The sequence below is a fragment of the Phascolarctos cinereus genome, unplaced genomic scaffold (assembly GCF_003287225.1).
Source record: "Phascolarctos cinereus isolate Bilbo 61053 unplaced genomic scaffold, phaCin_HiC Scaffold_5;HRSCAF=322, whole genome shotgun sequence".
NCBI classification, from domain to species: Eukaryota; Metazoa; Chordata; class Mammalia; order Diprotodontia; family Phascolarctidae; genus Phascolarctos; species Phascolarctos cinereus.
Genome location: NW_027555958.1, coordinates 386,071,937 through 386,090,648, shown reverse-complemented (window position 1 = coordinate 386,090,648; position 18,712 = coordinate 386,071,937). Strand labels below are relative to the sequence as shown.

Below are 18,712 nucleotides of genomic sequence, written 5' to 3'. Positions count from 1 at the left end.
TATGCATGTGTGTGTAGGGGAGGGGATGTGTGTGTGCGCGCGGAGACGGGGAGGGGGCTTGCATAAAATGTCCCCCTCCCCTTTTCCTTGCCTCCCTCCTCCCCCCCATTGTAATGTTTGTCACTTCTGGCCGATCACTAGGGGGTTGAGAGGAGTATGACAGGTCTTTGTTGTCTGAATAAAAATCAGTGGCAGCTCAAGGGAGAGAACTCCTCCTACTAAATTATCAAAAATGGGCTGGCTTTAGTCTCTTAACAAATTGGACACAGCTCCAGAAAGCAGCAGTCCCAAATCCAACCTACAGGCACTGGGAACTTTAAAGCATCCAGGGACGGCTGAAAATAGCATTTCTTTTTCTTTCTTTGTGTTCAAAACTATTTTCTGTCTCCACCAGATTTTTTTCTCCCCCCGTTCCAGTTGTTTCCCATTAGTAATCCGATCTCTCCAGAGCAGTAAGATTCGCCTTCTTCTCCTTCTTTTCCCACCCCCCTGTTTGTTTGTTTTCCGCACATCTCCTTCAGAAGCTGTTGGTGTTTTTTTCCCCCCTTCAAGAAGTCGGTTTTGCAATTTGTCTCTTCTTGTTTTCTTTCGTCTTCCTCTCCCCCAGCCCCCTGCCCGCACTCAGTGACCGTCTACAGTGTAGACTTTTTTTGTTTTCTTTTGGATGATCTGAGACTCTGGGGTGTCTGTATATGGAAATAGTGGGGTGCCGAGCCGAAGAAAATACTTGTCCTTTCCGTCCCCCAGCCATGCTTTTCCACGGAATCTCCGGGGGCCATATCCAGGGGATCATGGAAGAAATGGAGAGGAGATCCAAGACTGAGTCGCGTCTGGCCAAAGGAGGGCAGATGAATGGCAGAGAAGCGGTAAGAGGCCCGGGGCAGTTTGTCCCAGCGCACTTCTTTCCCAATTCTACTTGTCCCACATCCTCCACATCTCCACCCTCTGAAGCCGAGGTGACGAGCCCGGAGTCTCTGGGGTGTGTGTGTGTGTGTGTGTGTGTGTGTGTGTGTGTGTGTGTGTGTGTGTGTTGGGGGTTCAGAGGGACTACTACTCTGCTGTAGGATGGTGGGTTTGCAGCCTGCGTTTTGCTTACTTAAAATGTGCGAGAAATAACGGGCCTCTCTGCAAGGAATTTGGGATGGAGAAATTGCCTTGGAGCGATGGCCGTTTTTTTAGAGCAAGTGGGGATAACCCTGGATGCAAGTGCTTACTCTCTATGGAAACCCTGGGCAAACTGGTCTAAACTTTCCGGTTGCTCCTGGGCAGATTCTTAAGGAGCCGACCAAGAGCTTCTCAACAGATTCCGGGCTGAGGCTGTTTCCAGCCCTTGACAATCAGTCGTCAGAGTCCTTTACAGAGGAAGGAATCTCTTTGGCTTTCCCTCGGGGGTTACACATGCCACTTGAAGAATGGGGGGAAGGAAGCTAAGTCCGTGGTCCCCTTGTCCTTTCGCTCTTCATCCTGAATGCCCTGTACAAGATGCATTTTAGGGTATTTTTCACCTCGAGCCACCTTGTTGGAGGCAGGGGAGAGATTCGGGAGAGATTAACTATAAGAGATTTGAGATCATTTTTGAAAGTAGCCTCAAGATTTTTAACAAAATCGAAAAGAGGGAGATCCATCTACTTTTATTTTAGACACTTTTCCATAGCTAAAACGCTTCCCACTTGCGATGGGGGAAAATGTCCAGGACACTCTCCGGAAATGATTTTAGGAGAGGGAGATAGATATATTTTCCTCGTATTTGCATATCTCCTACAAATCACTCATAGGGAATTATCAAGGTAACGGCCTGGAAAACCACTTAAGCGATTTTGTTTTGCTTTGTTTTGCTAAAAGGACTCATGTGCGTAATTTCACGTCTCGGCTCACTCTACGACATGGAAAACACGAAAACTCTCTTTTGCTTTTGCAATTCAGTAAAACGAGGGGCGGCGGTGGTAAAACAAAACGTTTCTCTCCTGTTGACGAAAATATCTAACAGATGGCTTTGCTATTTCTCCGTTTTTGTTTTTGTTTTTAAATACAAAACCCGAACTTCTGGTCGAGCTTGCGTCTGTTAATGATGGGATTCTGCCCAGTCCATACATGCCCTCCCCTTGCTCAGGTAGAGCTGAACACAGGAAGCGTGACTGATGCAAGACCACGAATTTCAGTGTAAAGATGTGTCTGCATGTATTCTCATGTGAACAAGAACATACAAATATGTGTATGTACACAGTGTGCCCGAAAAGTCTTAGTATAGCTTATAACTACACTAATTCATTTGAGACACCCGTAATATTATATATATGTATATATATATATATACACATACTCTATTAACTTATCAGATAGAAACAGCCTACTTTGCAAAGTTATGACACACTCAGGATCTGTCAAATTTTGAAGAAATTTATAGTCTGCTAAACTGGGAGCACAGGCATAGGAACAACATAAGATTTTTCTTCTGCTTTGGTTGGTCCTGTGCCTACTAGGATGTGATACCACTGAGAATTTAACCTAACAATAAAATCAAGTCTTTGTCTTAATTCATCCTCTTGTGTACCAGGGGTGCAGTTAACATTTCTCCCTAGTTTCTTTTTGCCCATTCCAAAAAGGACAATGACACAATTGAGGTTGCAATTACGCTAATTCTGCAGTCCCTCCAGACTGCTGTTAAGAAACTCCCAGTACTTTCCCTATTGAGGCCTTTTACTTGGTAGTCTGATGTCTGGGAGTGGGTTTCCATAGTTTCATATATTTTGTAGCTCGGGGTACAGACAAAAAGACAGATGGAGAGAATGGTGTTGAATGAAACAAACACTGAAGTTCCATGTTTACCAATTTAGGCACTGTTTTCTCTTTCATGCCCTGAATTCACAACACTCTTAAGGCAGGATTAGGTTCTGGAAAATTCCCTTTCTTTGCTTCAGTTCACCAGTTCGATCCATCTTGTCAAGACTCTAATCTTCCAGTTTAATGCATATCTTTCCTATTTCTTTCTTAACCTATCTCTCCCGTGGTTGTTGTTGGCTTGTTTGTTTTTTATCAGAGTATGCCCCCTATGAGCCCGGAAAAGCCTGCTTTGTGCGCTGGTTGTGGAGGGAAGATCTCAGACAGATATTACCTGCTGGCCGTTGACAAACAATGGCACCTGAGGTGTCTTAAGTGCTGTGAATGTAAACTGGCTTTGGAGTCAGAGCTCACCTGCTTTGCCAAGGATGGCAGCATTTACTGCAAGGAGGATTACTACAGGTATTCATTCAGACAAGTCTTTTTATCCAGGTCCACAGCCACTACTATCTGCACAAACAAAGCTAAGATTAAGGGATGAGGTCCTAAGCACAACTTGTATTTTGTGTATTTGTTGATGTAATCAGGAGCAAAGAGCTTGCCCCTAGGTGACACCGGGGTTGGCTCAATGGATATCATGCATTTCTGTCCTCATCATCATTGAAAACATATGCATCAAGATGTGTACATCTTAATCTCTTTGAGCAGTTGTTAGGTTTAGAGAATCCTTAGTACACTACCCAGGCACCTTGATTTCTTGGTATCTGTTCTAGGAAATTACGGGTCCTGGGAATAGCCAAGTGAAGTTAAAGAGCAGTATCTCTATACTAGGAAGACTTGAGGGTTTATTTTCTCCTCAATTCCCCTACTTTCCGTTTCCTACGAAGAAGGGAAGGCTTAAATTTATTAACTGGATTTGATATCTATGGTAATTCTTATTGCTATATTGTCAGGCTTGGGGAGGACCTTGTAAATCAAAATAGAAAGGGTTCTAAGGGGCACATTTTAAGCCTTCCAAGATCGAAATTTTTTATGGAAAGAGGTCACTGAATTTTTCACCTTGCTCTAGTAGTTGGAAAGAAATCGAAAGAGCTTTTTAAATTGACCTTTCCTGGTGTTCATTTTATTTATTTTGGGACTGGGCTGAATATAAATGTGTGTCCAGGGGATCATGCTCAAATCTCAGCTAGAGCAAGGTAAGCCAAAAAAGAGGGTCTTCATTAAAAATGTGTGTATCCACAGGCACACCTGTGTGTCTGCAAATATATGTTTACATACATATTTATACAAGAAATACACTTGTATAAAATGCACACGTCGAGTCAATTTAAAAAGAAAGGAAGATTTCAAAGCATTTGTCCTTTGTTTCAAACACATAAAATAAACTCCTTTATTTTACTTGCCCCTGGACTCCTAAGAAGCCGCCTTGGGCCCTTTGGGAAGGTGTCAGACAGCTGCAGAGCAGCCCCAGCTGCTTTCCCCTGTCTCTTTTATCGCCCTCCCCCGTCTCCCAAGGGAAACATGGTTCTGCCTGTTCTAAGTTCATGCTCCTGTTCTGATGTTTCTTTTCAGAAGGTTCTCCGTGCAGAGATGTGCCCGCTGCCACCTTGGGATCTCGGCTTCCGAGATGGTTATGAGAGCCAGGGAGTCTGTCTATCACCTGAGCTGTTTCACCTGCACTACCTGCAACAAGACTCTGACTACCGGCGATCACTTTGGCATGAAGGATAATCTGGTTTACTGTCGGGCCCATTTTGAGACCCTCTTACAAGGAGAATACCCCCCGCAGCTTAGCTACACCGAGTTAGCGGCTAAGAGCGGCGGGTTGGCACTGCCTTACTTCAACGGCACTGGCACTGTCCAGAAAGGGAGGCCCAGAAAAAGAAAGAGCCCGGCCCTCGGAGTGGACATCGTCAATTACAACTCAGGTGGGCCCAGGACATCAATAGTTAACCCCTTGCTCAATTGCACCCTGAGAAAAAAAACCCGGGTTTCCTTCCTCTCTGTGAACTCCACTGAGTTAGGGCTGATCTTGCTCAATTCAGCCTTTCCCATTCCCACCTTGTCTCCCCCCTCCAAAAACAAACAAACAAACAAAAGAACAAACAAAAAACCTTATCTAGGCACACCGACCAACTACAACTAGAGGGACTTGGAGACTTTGCAGGGAGACAAGTGCAACCCCCAGCTGCCCAGGTACCAATGGTAGCCTAGTTACTTTCAGGATCTTCTGGTGGTAGAGGAAAGACCAGGGGACAGTTTGTGGATTGCCAGTCACAAGTCCTAGTGGAGGGTTTTATAAACACTTCGGAAAAAAAAGCTTTGATTTTACCCTCAACTTTGAAAAAGCAGAGTTTGAGATCACTAGCTAGCCCCGAATTGATGACAAGTAGTTCTTGGCCGTAGTAAACCCAAACTTGCTGTAAGAATCAGCCTTTGGTTGAGTATACACGTCGGAGAAAGACAAGTTTGTTATATGTGCTAAATGACCAGTCTGAACACACTATGAGTGACTGACAAACTAATGTTGCCTAGGCCTTGCTGGATCAAGTTGGAAAGAATCCCTGGTTAAGCTATTGGGCAGGATTTCCAGGGGTTCAGAGTTGAGATTTGCTCTTCTTTCCAGAAGTGAGGCGAAAGCCTCTCTAGTTAGAGAGGGGGAAATTCTATTATTCTCTGGGGGCCATTATTTTCCTCTTTTTCTTAACTTGTCTGCTTATCTGTCTGGGTCTCTCTTATATTTGAGAGTGGCAGAGAAGGTTGGTTGCTTCCAAACCCCCTCCCCCACTCCCATCTAAACCTATTAGCTAATTCCTATTAGCAGGGTGGCTTGAGGTGAAAGCAGAGCAGGTCTGAGCTTTCCTACTTTAAGTCACAAAAAGCACTGTTGAGGAAAGTCTCAAAAAGCCCAAGTCCTGTATTAAGGCTACTAAGGGATCCCTTGGCTCTTCTTAACCTTTATATCCCTCCGACTCCCGCCCCTTTCCGGCTCTCTATCCTAAAGAATAAGAGTAAGAAGGCCCCTACCCCACGTTCCTCAAATTCAGTGAAAAGGTCGGTGCACTTTTTAGTAGCAGTCCTTAATTCTTGAAACTTATCTCTCCGGTGGGGACTGCAGGACCCCTAAGAAGTCTGGGGTGGGGGAGACAATATGACACGTCACCCTGTTGGGCACATTCCACTCCCCAGGGCCCAGAAAGTCCAGAGATGGTGAGAGTTTCTCCAGGATTTATCTAGTCCATCGTGGTTTCAACCTGGGGCAGTTTTGAATAGGACTGGGGGTGTGGGGGCGGGGAGGGGAGAGAAAAGGAAAAGACCAAATCCTCCAGCCTGCTCCTAGACCTGCTTAATCCTTCTCCGCCGAGGGCAGCAGGATGCCGTTCCTCGTTTTGCCAACCCCCAGCCGAGCGGTCGCCCTCCCGTGCCCCTGCCCCTGTAGCGGCTCGTTAAGGGGCTTTTGGTCTAGGGCCGCATTACCCAGTGCGGTTATTTCATCTCCTCTGATGCGTGGCCTTCGGAGCCGGGGCAATCAGGGCACTAATTGTTCTTTATTAATGGAAGATGACATCGGAATCCCTGGCCACTCACCGGGGCCCTAATTGGTCTCTAGGAAAAGAGAAAAGGGGAAAAAAAGGAGAAAAAAAAAGACAGAAGAGTCCTTTTCTGGCAAAGGATTCCCTGCAGTCCATAGAAAGCCCGGGCAGTGGGGGATTCCCGGCCAAATTACAAATAGAGTTTTGCATTTGTTTATTTAACCCAATTAATTCTGTTTGATTTACTCGTTGGTTCAGATTTTGTATTCTCAAATCACTACTCTTTGGGGACAGTAGGGTGTGGTCAGCGTGAGTGCTCAGAAAAACTGGAGAAGTCAATGCAAAGTTTATTTAAAAACCAACCAACCAACCAAAAAACTCACAAGGGTCATCCAGGTATTTGGTTTTCAATTTAGGGAAGACTCTCCTAAAAAATCGAGTGTCGGGAGTCGATGGTGCAGCCATCTGCACGGACAGCCCCCCTCCCCAAAAAAAGTTTATTTAGTTCTAAAGTAGTGTGTGTTAAGAAATCTCCGCTCTCTAGGGTTCCTAATGATAAAGATTCTGGAAAAAGACCCCGAAGCACCTTGGGGCCCCTGCTGATGAACATTTCCTTTTCTAAAAAGAGGGTTAAACAAAAGGTCAAGAAATGTTCAGTGATGTCAAAAATTCAGAAACTGGTTTAAGTGGTACTTTAAATAAGTATCAGGAGCCACAAAACCATTTTAAAAAGAGTGTTTACGAATCTAATGCCAGTGTCTGGCACTAAAACGAGGAAAAGAAACCCTAGAGAATTAAAAACATGTTAAGCATTTCCTTAAGCAGGAAATAAAATGGTCTAACAGTTTTACCTCATTAAATTTCTAGTCTTCATTAGATTTTGTACTGCTTGGCATCTCTTCTAATATGTAGAATATTTATATATACGGTGGCACATTAATCGAAGAAAACAAATATAATTTACACATAGATATATTGTACACATGTGTATAAGAATATATGTACAGATCAAAATACACATATAATAGTTTACTAATTAGACGTATATACGAGTACATGTGAAGTTCATAGCGCATTTGTATGTATACATACATGTATTACTATATGTGTATGTGTGTATTTGTATATAATACATAATACACATATACCAAATGTATATTAGAAGAAACACATATGCATGCTTCAAAATTTGGAGAACATTTATATAAGTCATTTAATATTTGAAATATGCTAAGTGCATTCCAAAGCACATTCATATTTAAATTTTACCTACTTCCACAATTAGGAATGAACCAAGCAGGCGCTTTGGGGAAGGAAATTTAGGATTTATTTGGGATTCTGAGGACCAGCTTTCAAAAATGAGGAAAGCAGTAGTGAGATGCATAGTCTGGAAAAAGATTATTTAGTTTTAGAAGAAGACAGAAATTATTTTAGCAATCTATCATTAAGCTACCTAACAGTATTCTCCCCAAGTCCTTTACATTTTTTTCTTAACCTTTCCAACTTCTCTACTTACTTCGACTATTAAAAGAATGTGGCAGTGACCCCTAGTGGTTTCTTTAGAGGGATTTAACTTGACCATTTTAAAACAACAACAAACTTAGGACATATCACAATGTCCTAAGTGGAACAATAAGTGTTTACATTTTCTTACTACTTTATGTTGTTTTTCAGTTTTATGCTCCATAATTCAAAAGGAAAAAAAAGGTATAACTTATGAACTAATATGGTGATGAACTGAGGAAGACAATTAACTCAATGTTCACCTAATATATTTGCTATAAACAGAGGCAGCATGATGGGGTTAACAGAGGACTAGCCCTAAAACCAAGAAGACTTTCTGTTCAAACACTATCTCTGGCATAGACTAGCTGTGCCACCCTTGGCAAGTTACTTAGCCTCTTAATGTTACAGGCAACTCTGTAAGATTATAAATTAGACTAGTTGCAGACCTTCATTGTTGGAGGGAATTTTGACACCAGGAGTTTCTTCCTTGGATGAAATCAAGGTTTCAACCCCACCCTCTACAGCAAAAATTGTAGCAAAGCTTAACTAAATTAAGAGAATGTATATTAGTAGAAAGTGCTTCCTATATTAAATTGCATAATAAAAATAATAACATTTTGATAGGAATACAATCTCAGTGATTCAAATAAAATAAAATATTTCAACAACCACTTGATTCGCTAGTTAGTATTTCTGTATAAGAGCTGCTACATAGTTTGTTTAATGCACTAAAATATATTGCTTACCACCCATCAGAGAAAAATGATTACAAAAGTACAGCAATGAAGAAACATTTTAAACAATCAAAATTTTTTTCCTGTGGAGATGTGATTTAAAGCAGTGTCCTCATCTAAGAGTAGCTCTACCAACATATTTCCTAAGAAATAAAAAAGTGAACATGCCATAGAAAGTTGAGTATGTATTTAAAAATTAATTAAAATTTCTATTCCAAGTATGTTTATTATCCAACATGTCCAAGAAAAGTTACCTTTTGCTTTATTACCCCACTCTTCCAGGCATATAAATTTTCTTCAGAGAGAACTCTGAAACATGAGTTATACTCCTCTGGTCACTTGGATATTGATGGGTAGTTTTGTACTCAGATCCTGAAGCATGAATTGTTTTCACAGGGCGACAGTTGATCTCTAGTTGCCAATTTGGATGATGTGGAAATGTAATACTATATAAATTTGCACTAAAATATCCTTGGCTACATCTGAATAAAGTAAACTCTAAAGTTAGAAGAGAATTGTCCATTATCTCAAGGAAAAATTATCTGATTTCTGACAAGATTTAAGGCATCTGGACACAATGGTTAAATATCTACATGTAATTGATTCTATATCAAGTTTTTTTGGCTTAAAAAAAAGAAAGCTCCCTTGACCTCAGTTGGTTGGTCAAAAAACACTTATATTTATGTGCCAGGCAACCAAGGTGTCTAAGTTCTGGAGAATGAAGAAAGGGAAAAGATAGTCCCTGCTCTCAAGGAGCACACAATCTAATGGGGAAGACATCTTGCAAACAAATCTGTACAAATAGAAATACAGGATAAATTGAAATAATTAACAGAGGGAAGGCATTAGAATTAAGGGGGATCAGGAAAGGTTTCCTATAGAAAGTGAGGTTTTAGGTGGACCTGACTTGTCTAGTAGCCTGTCCTACTTGCATATCTTAAAGAAAATATTAAGACAGGAAACATTTGGTAAATAGGACTATTTAGGAGCAGTTGCTTACCAGTTGGTTTTTTAGTGTATTTGATCTTTTTCATTTCTTTGGATTAACAAATTACCAAATATAGCCTTCCTAGTTTTTTTTGGGGGGGGAATGGGGGAGTCTTTTCACCAAGACTAATAAGTCTGACCATAAAGTAACATGTAGACAACATTTAAATGAATACAAAATGAAAAGTTAATATTAATTGATGGCACTTTGTATTACACTTCCTTCAAAATTGTGTTCTTTTCTCATTCCTATACTGAATTTGGTTTTAGAACTCACTGATTCACTTTTTTAAAAAGTGAAATCTTAATAGAGCTGAACAAAGAACATAGGCCTTTTGCATTTGAGGATGGGGTACAGATATTTTAAAAATTGTCTTTTGTTGTTGTTCTGAAGTTAGCTGTGGCATTAGATGTAGTGATATATTCATTTTACTAGTCATAGTCTCCATATGAGTGGCCAGTGTTGGGTTGTTAAAGTCCATTCAGCTTTACGTCTGAGAGATAATGAATTTTAGGCTGGTTTCAAGTATCCTTTTTCTTCTTCTTCTTTTAAGCATTGTAGTACTAAAGAGTTTTGTGTAGAACTTCCACTGGTGAAAAGGAAACACTCAGCTCTCTCCAAGGCCAGCTAAAGGCACATTTCTTAGGTCTATCCATATTTACCACATAAATGAAGTAGATCTGAATATGTTACCTGGCCCCTCTGAAATGCAAGCTAGAGGGATGCTTCAGGCCTAAACTTTAATAAAGATAAGTAAAGATAGGATTATATTCCCTCAGAAATGTTTATTAAAATAACTCCAATGGTGAGAGAACACCTTTTATGTATAGTAAAATTACAATTTAGCCATTTATACCTAGCAGTTCACAATGACTCAAAAATAGTCTAATTATAATTATATAAGAAACTTCCAAATTTCTATTTACACTTTTCAAATCTGCTATGGAAGAGGTGAAAGAAACTCTCTTCTCTGTTATTTGCTAATTTTCTCTGGATTGAGAAGGATCAAGGAAGTGCTCTAAAATTAAAAAAAAACTGAACAGGCTTTAACTTGTCCTTCAATTTGTCATATATTTTCTCATTGGTTCATAGATCTAAAGATGGAAGTGGCTTCAGAGGCCATATAATTTAAAAAAATTAAATAGTATTTAATTTTCCCCAATCACTTATAAAGACAATTTTTACCATTTTTTAAAATTTTGAGTTCCAAATCTCCCCCTTCCAACTCCCTCACCTCTCCTCTCCCTAAGAAGGTAAGAAATTTGATATAAGTTATCTATGTGCAATCAGACCATACAGTTTTAATCCCTTATTTTACAAATGAGGAAAGTGAGGCCTAGAAAGGTTAAGTGACTTGATTGAGGTCATACAGTACTATTCATCAGAGTCAGAATCTGAACCTAGGACCACAATAAAATAGTCACTTCCTTACCTAATACAGGAAAAGTATCTCATAATTTACTAAATGTAGTTGTCAGTTTCTACATTCAGTCCACATTCTGATTCCTTGAAACTTGGGTCTTTACTTTAAGGAAAGAAAAAAAAAGGTAAAAAACCAAACACCTTTACCCATAACAATAAAGTGCTTCTCTTTCAGTCTCACTTCACTTATCACTTTTCATTCATCTTTCAAGCATTAATTTTGAAGTAAACAAACAAAAGTATCCCCTATATTTTTCTTAATTCAGAGTTCTTTACATTTAGCGGTTGTTTTCCTCATTGTCATTTCACCAGGTTGTAATGAAAATGAGGCGGATCATTTGGACAGAGACCAGCAGCCTTATCCCCCGTCCCAGAAGACCAAGCGCATGCGTACCTCCTTCAAGCACCACCAGCTCCGGACCATGAAATCCTACTTTGCTATAAACCACAACCCGGACGCCAAGGACCTCAAGCAGCTTGCCCAGAAAACGGGCCTGACCAAAAGAGTTCTGCAGGTAAGAAGTCACCACCACTGGCTGGGTCAAAATTTCCCTTCCCCTTGCCAGCGAAAGTAGTTAATTTCCCTTCTTAGAGTGATATAGATATTGTCTGTACTGTTTCTCATTAGTTTGACTTAGCTATATCCCAAATGGGTGTGCTGAGGATTTGAGGGGGAACATGGCAGGGTACCCAAAGAGAGGCCCAGGAAACTTAAAAAAAAAATGAACTCAAATTCTTCCTTCTTTTATGGAGATGGGTCCCATAGAGAATACAGGGCTTACCATATTGCTTTGCATGTAGGAAGTATGTAATTTACACAGCAATGACACAGCGTCTATTAGAAAGCAAAGACTGAGGTATTTTATGAGGCTTAGTCTATTGGCTTCTGGAGAATTGTCATTGCAGTCCTCGGTTCAGCAAAATCTTGGCAATCCTAGTCACATGGCAGGGAATTTGAATTGATACAGTCTTCAAAGTTCAGGTGGTCCCCCTTTTACACTTTCCAAAGGCCTAGGATATGATTTTTTTCCCCGTCTGCAACAAATTTGTCAGTTTCTAAAGAATAAATTTTGCTAACAAATAACAATGAAAAGAAAAAATCCCAAATAATTAGCTTTGCCCGATACCCCCTTCCCTTAATATGGTTCTTCACGTGGGAAGATGAGACTATAGTCCCACTGTGAGGTCTTTTTCCAGCAGGGGGTGATGGGAGGTGCTGAGACAGAAACTTTTTTCTTGCCCAGGCTGCCTCATGACCAACAGCATGCATTTGCAGTCTGGCTGACCAGGTTCATCTGTGGCCATGGGACAGAAAGATTTTTCACTCTGTGAAAGGTCTAAGGGGAGGTGATCTCGTCAATCAGAAAGTCTGTTAGTACTAACTGCTTTCCATGTTGCTATTCACCTTTAGATATTTTTAATGACCATGACTCTTCCCCTACCTTCAAAAGACTCAGAGCAGGCCCTTTTAATGACCAGTAGCTAAGGGCATAGTTTACTTCCACCCTTATATCCCTATGCTTAATTTGAATTATTTCTTAACTTCAGCTCCAGTTGTCCTAAGAGGCACTTGTCATGCTGGGGGGTTATGTGCAGCCTAGCACAGAGAGCATATGAAGTTTATGCGAAAAAATAAATAAGTGAAAAAGAGAAAAAAAAGCTTCTTTAAAAAAAGGACAAAACAAAACAAAACATTTTAAAAGGAGAAACATACATCAAAAAATAAAATAAAATAAAAACAATCAGCAAAAACAAACATCGGTAAAGAAATCAATTGGGATTGGTTTGCAGGTTTGGTTCCAAAACGCACGAGCCAAATTCAGAAGGAATCTTTTGCGGCAGGAGAATGGGGGTGTTGATAAAGCTGATGGCACGTCGCTCCCGGCACCGCCCTCAGCAGACAGCGGCGCTCTCTCTCCACCCGGCACTGCGACCACTTTAACAGACCTGACCAATCCCACTATCACTGTAGTGACATCCGTGACCTCTAACTTGGACAGCCACGAATCCGGAAGCCCCTCACAAACTACCTTAACGAACCTTTTCTAACATTGGATTTTTTTTTAATTCTTCCTCTTCTTTTTTATTATTATTATTCTAATTATTATTTTTTATTATTTACAAGACTTTTTTTTTTACCCACAAGATATTTGGGGGAAAAAAAACAACAGCTTGGTGTGTAGCATCTGCAGCCACTTGGCCAATGAGTTTACAGTCATGTCTCTCGTTTAAAGTGAACATACTTTGTCTACAAACTGTATTTGGATTTAAAAAAATCATTAGGTCTTTCAGTAGGTAAGGGAAGTTTTTGACTCATTCTAATAAGTGCCTCTTAAAATTGTATGTTACTTATTTCCAGAATCTCGGGAAAAATGAGCTTTATTGTCATGGGCAAAGAATTCCATTCCCAGTCTAACAACCAAGCTAAAAAAGAATCAGATAATTATCACCAAATGAAGTTTTCTGTCTGGCAGTGACATATGCTTCTGGAAATTTGCAGCCTTCACATTAATTTTTATTTTTTTGCAACTTAAGGAAAAAATTAGATGATTCTGATTTCCTCTCGTACACCAAAAAGTTCAAATGGAAAAAAAATATGATTAGACAAAAGCACTATGAAATAATGATTTAGAAATGTGTAAATGTCCAATGATTAAAGTCACATCTAGCTTTAACATTCTAAGATGATTTGTGATTAATTGGGGGAAACTACTCTAGGAAGTTGGATTTTCCTTCCATGGGCATATAATTCAACAACAACAAAAAGACTCATTATTTCATTTTAATATTCTAGATATTATTCCACTTCCCCCTGCCATTAAAACTCCACTTAGAATTTTAAAGTTTTATACTTTTAGTCTCCAAAGACTGAAAAGTATATAGTATTAAGGTAATTCTCTATAAATTACTTTCCTTTTTTCAGGGAAAATGGAAATAAGCAAAATATAATTCATTAAGATGTTTAGAAAAGTGGTTTAGTTAATTTGATTCATTGCTATTCTGATTTACTTCAGATTTTCCATACAATTGCTCCTGGCATCACACATACAAAAAAAAACCTTTTAAAACTTCAGCACATTAATATCATTTCTATCAACATTAAGGGGTTTTTTTGGTTTTGTTTTGTTTTATTTTACTTTTGTATAAGAAGATATGTTTTTGAAAAAAAGGTTTTCTGAAAATTGGCATTTGTAGTAAACTGTTCTGAAGCAGATAAACTCAGAAGCCTCGTGGATGCTGATCTGAAATAATTTCCTAGTTTACAATAGCATTTTTTTTCTTTTTAATTTAAACTAAAAATCTTAATGGTCTGGGCAGTGGTGAATGTTCATCTGTATGCTTCTGTTGTAGTTAAATACCAATTAGATTGTGAATTTTCTCAGAAAAAGTCAAGATACATGTCTTGCTTTAGTGGATTGTTAAGAATAACTTTGCACATATTCTCCACTTTTTCGGCCCCATAAATCTCTTTTGGTGGTCAGGGTGGCTATTTAATATATTTAAAGGTGTCCTTTTGGCTGTATAAATGTGTGGTTACATATTGACAGTTCACTGCCCACATTAAAGTGCATTATTGTAACTTTTGCTCAGGGTTTTTAGAAAATTAGCACAGAAAGTAGCTTATTTTTTAAAAAAAATAAAAGATGATGGAAGAGATGTTAACACTGTAACAGAAGAAAGGTGTGATTGCCATTATATATTTAGCAAGTATGGTTATCATCTTATATGGAGCTTAAATCTTGACTTTTCCTATTTCTATTACATTATGGGCATTTACCACTAACCAGACCAAACAACCTTGGTAAGGCTGAGATCTTATTAATACACTTTTACAGGTAAAAATATTGATACATATAAATTTTGTTCTTTGACAGAACAATATATGGTACTATAGATCTACTTTATTAAGTAGACTAATCATAACTCAGTTCTAATATGTGCCTTATGATATAACTTGGAAGTAAGTTTGTGAAAAATCAGGATATATGTGTTGTTTGTTAAATTAACTGTTTTAAGCCCTTTTGACACCTCACTAGTTTTGTACTGTTTTACCTCTTATTTCTGAAACTCTTTTTATGGTGTATCCTGTTAGAGGGGACAAACATGTCATAGAAAGCAGTTGTGCACTCTTTCAAATATAGTTGATAAATTCAATAATCTTATATATTGAGCTTCGTGTTTATAGTACAGTAAGTGGTCTAGCAAAATTGTCCATGTTTCTTTGTTTATTGAAAAATACATTGTATAGAAACTATTTCCCCTAAATATTTATGGACCAAACAATTGTGATATATCCTATTAAATTTGTGTGAATAAACCATTTTGAATCTAAGGAGTTTTATTTCCCATCAATTTTATTTAAGGTCTCCCTGAATTGGTGTGTTTCCCTGCTTTCCAATATTTATGACTGAATCATGTTAAAAGGGTAATACAAATTTTGTAAATACTTAGCAAGACAATTAGTCTCTAGCTTTTCAATCCCTGGTTCTTATTCACTGTGTGTGCCATTGAGGATACAATGTAATTCCAGATTCCTTTTAAAGTAATTTTTGGATAATAAAAAAATGCCCCACTGATTTGATACAACAGTCCCAGTTTCAGATTCTAAAAATGAAGACAAGTAGCAGCTAAACTAATTGCATGAAAAACCACCTAAATATGATAAAGATTCAATGCTAGGTATATTTAACACAAATGAATAATGGTAAACCCCAATAGAAATTGCAGACTCCTACAAGCCAGGTTGCTCTGTAGTTTAATAAATTGTCACTATGATTTCTTTCAGGGAGAACAAATCTTGGGGCATTACAGCCAAACATCCCGACGTTTGAAAATTCCCTAAAGTATTAAAAGAAGGGGAAAAGTTTGATCGGAAATCCACTGCAGTGAAGACAAAGACAATATTAGGTTATGATAATCATACATTAAAAAATATATTGAGCCAAAAAAAAAAGAGAGAGAGAGACTTAAATGTCAATTCCTGAATGTTAAAATTTATGTTCTTTATGACATCTAATACAAATGAAGGCTTACAAAATTGTGTGGTTTAAAACAAAAGTTAGATAAGCTATGTATAAACCAGAGCAACCTGGCAGTAATATACCCTACCCATGTTGGAAGACAATTATTCCTTTAAAAAATTAAAAATATAGCAACAACACATTTGCCAAGCACAAATACTTGTAAAATAAAATCCAAATACATGCATTCCACCTGCTTGCTAACGTGTACTACTCATATATGTTAAATGGCATTTTTGTAAATTTAAAGAAAAACTATCACTCATTTAAGAGCATAAGGATCAGAACTAAGTAATTTTAGTATTATTGTTAATTATTTCTTTTTCTAAAAGCCGAAAAATCTGCATGCACTTTTACATCTGTCACTTATAGTGTACATTTCTGTATGATGACTTCTCTTTGATGTTTCTTGTACAATAAATAGCTTTCATGAATAAACATTTTATTTGATGCAAACATAGTTAACTTTATGTAAACACACCTAATCTAGCTGTTGAAACTAACTTAGAATATTTTGGACACTGTCTTAAAAGGCAGGATGGTAAACTTCAAATTTGTTATACCCAGAGGGGGAAAAAAATCCAAATAATGAAAACAACAAGGTGGCATTATTGTAGCTTAGTGTAAAACGATTTCCTTGGACTTTAATGTTTCATGACTTACTTTCATTTGTTGTATGCAATTGAAACATGTACCTAAAATAAAAATAAAGACAGAGGAAACCCAAACAACAATAAGAGAAATAAATCTCTGAAAAAGAATAGCATGTGTAAAAGCATCAGCAACTTTTTAAAAAAAAGAATATTAGGACAAAATCTATGGATTCTTGATAAGTTTACATGTTCACTATGCAATGAACAAATTTATTGACATAAAATATATTAATTATGAAAGGATCTGATCTTTGCACAGTCCAATTTACATATGATTTTACAAGCAAAAATGAATGGAAAAATAAACCATTATTTAGTAATGAGGGTTTTTTTAATTGTTAGAAGGAGTATTTGCAGAAAGAATTTTTTAAAAAACTATTCATATTTAGCTGTATATCCAAAGTATATGTTAAACAAATTAACATATAAAATACTTTCCGGAAATTTTTTTCATTAAGATGAAATTTTTATTATATACAAATGAACCCTATGTAAATGATGTAACTTTTATGAATAATTATGACAGACATTAAATATTTCACCTGTATTCTCAGTATTTGAATGTTTTCTTAAATGCTTTTCATCTTATGGATACCAAAAAAGAAAAAAAGAAAAGAAAAAGAAAGGACAAAAGAAAGAGAGAAGCTCTTAAGAAGAAGGCAACATAACATAGACTATTCTGAGAGATCTTGAAACATGCTGGTTTTGTCAGTAACTAGAATGTTTATGCTTCAGTGAAACCTTATCCACAATTATAGCTGTTTAAATAGATTTTAGAAATACACTTCATGCCAGTTAATTCAAATTCTTGTTCTACAGAGATACCCTTCTCCTGCGTCACTCACCTGTGACAGTTTGATTTAGAAATATCTTGGCACCTCTCATGGTTCTATCGATGTTTAAATATTTGTCTGGTAAATTAAATGAGGGAAAGAACCAAAGGAGAAAGGGCTTATTGGGAAATTTTCTGAAAAAACATCTGGAAAAACAACTCAATGTAACATTAATTTTAAACAGAACATTTTGCAAAAAGCAAGGAGAACTAATTAAGCAGGTTGGATGTGTAGAAATCATATGATTCAAAATTGGAAGGACTATTGTGGTTTTCAGTATTAGAGAGCAGTTCTTAGAGTCTGGGCAACTGCCTACTTCTTGAATTGGAGTGAGAATGGAATGATGTGAACTTCTCAGGTGGGAGCAGCACAGGAAGTTTTCGTAGCTTCTGCATCTAGACTGCGAACTGGGAAAAGAGCTGAGGACAGCCTTATCTTTTAGCAAGTTAATCTTAGGTAGGGGGAAAAAAAGCTTCACTGAGATTCCTGAATATTACTGGAGATAATAGTGGTTGAGTTGGACCTTTTGATATTAAATAACATTTTAAATCACTAAAATAATGGATGGCTTTTTGAAAGGGCTGATAAGAGCTTCAAAATATTTCTGAAAATTTGATAATTGATAGCCTAAAAGGGAAAGTTTTACTGTGTCCAAATTCCAATGGAAGTCACTTGAAGTGTTCTGGCAATATCATGTATTTAAATAATCTTTCTTTCAAAGAGCTCAAGGCATTTAATAAATCCCTTATAAACATCTCATTTTCCCTTCAAGATGTCCCTGTGTGGGGTATAAACATGGATATCCATTATGAATTGCCTGATTCATCAGTAGTGAGCAGGAATTGGATATTTGGAGTGATGTTATTTTAAGTTCTTGTATTAGGCGTAATTACACCATTATTATGGAAATGCATTTATTAAGCAATTACTGGTATGGTTGTTTCGCAAGGCACTATAGCTTACATTTAAAATAATAATATTTTGACAATGAAATAAAACTGTTGGACTTCCTTGTAGAGAGCTTCTTTATTCAATGGAATATTCAACACTATTTAAATTTTGCAGACAGAAATCTCTAAGCACCAGAAATAAGTAGAGGAAATTAAAATTTACCCCAAGTAGAAGAAACTGCAGCATACTTTCTGTGAAACTAGAAGTATATGACAATATTTTATTCACACATTTTTTGTCTCTCCATTCCATTGTCTTAATTGTTAGGAACAAATTCCAACTTTTCAAATAAA

At 37.7% G+C, this 18,712-nt stretch overlaps 1 protein-coding gene across 3 annotated transcripts; it reads left to right on the top strand.

Moving 5' to 3' along the window:
- Window positions 1–251: 251 nt before the first annotated feature.
- Window positions 252–17,424, top strand: LHX9 (LIM homeobox 9). Of its 3 annotated transcripts, XM_020971743.2 has the most exons (6): window positions 252–452; window positions 748–866; window positions 3,038–3,240; window positions 4,351–4,706; window positions 11,274–11,476; window positions 12,753–13,010. In XM_020971743.2, exons 2-6 carry the CDS (start codon window positions 750–752, stop codon window positions 13,008–13,010), a joined length of 1,137 nt encoding a protein of 378 aa, XP_020827402.1. In that variant the 5' UTR covers window positions 252–452; window positions 748–749. The 3 variants fall into 3 exon arrangements, with proteins under 3 accessions (XP_020827402.1, XP_020827396.1, XP_020827404.1); XM_020971737.2 differs by having other exon boundaries at window positions 252–866; XM_020971745.2 differs by lacking the exon at window positions 12,753–13,010 and adding an exon at window positions 15,748–17,424 and having other exon boundaries at window positions 254–866.
- The last annotated feature ends 1,288 nt before the right edge of the window (window positions 17,425–18,712 follow it).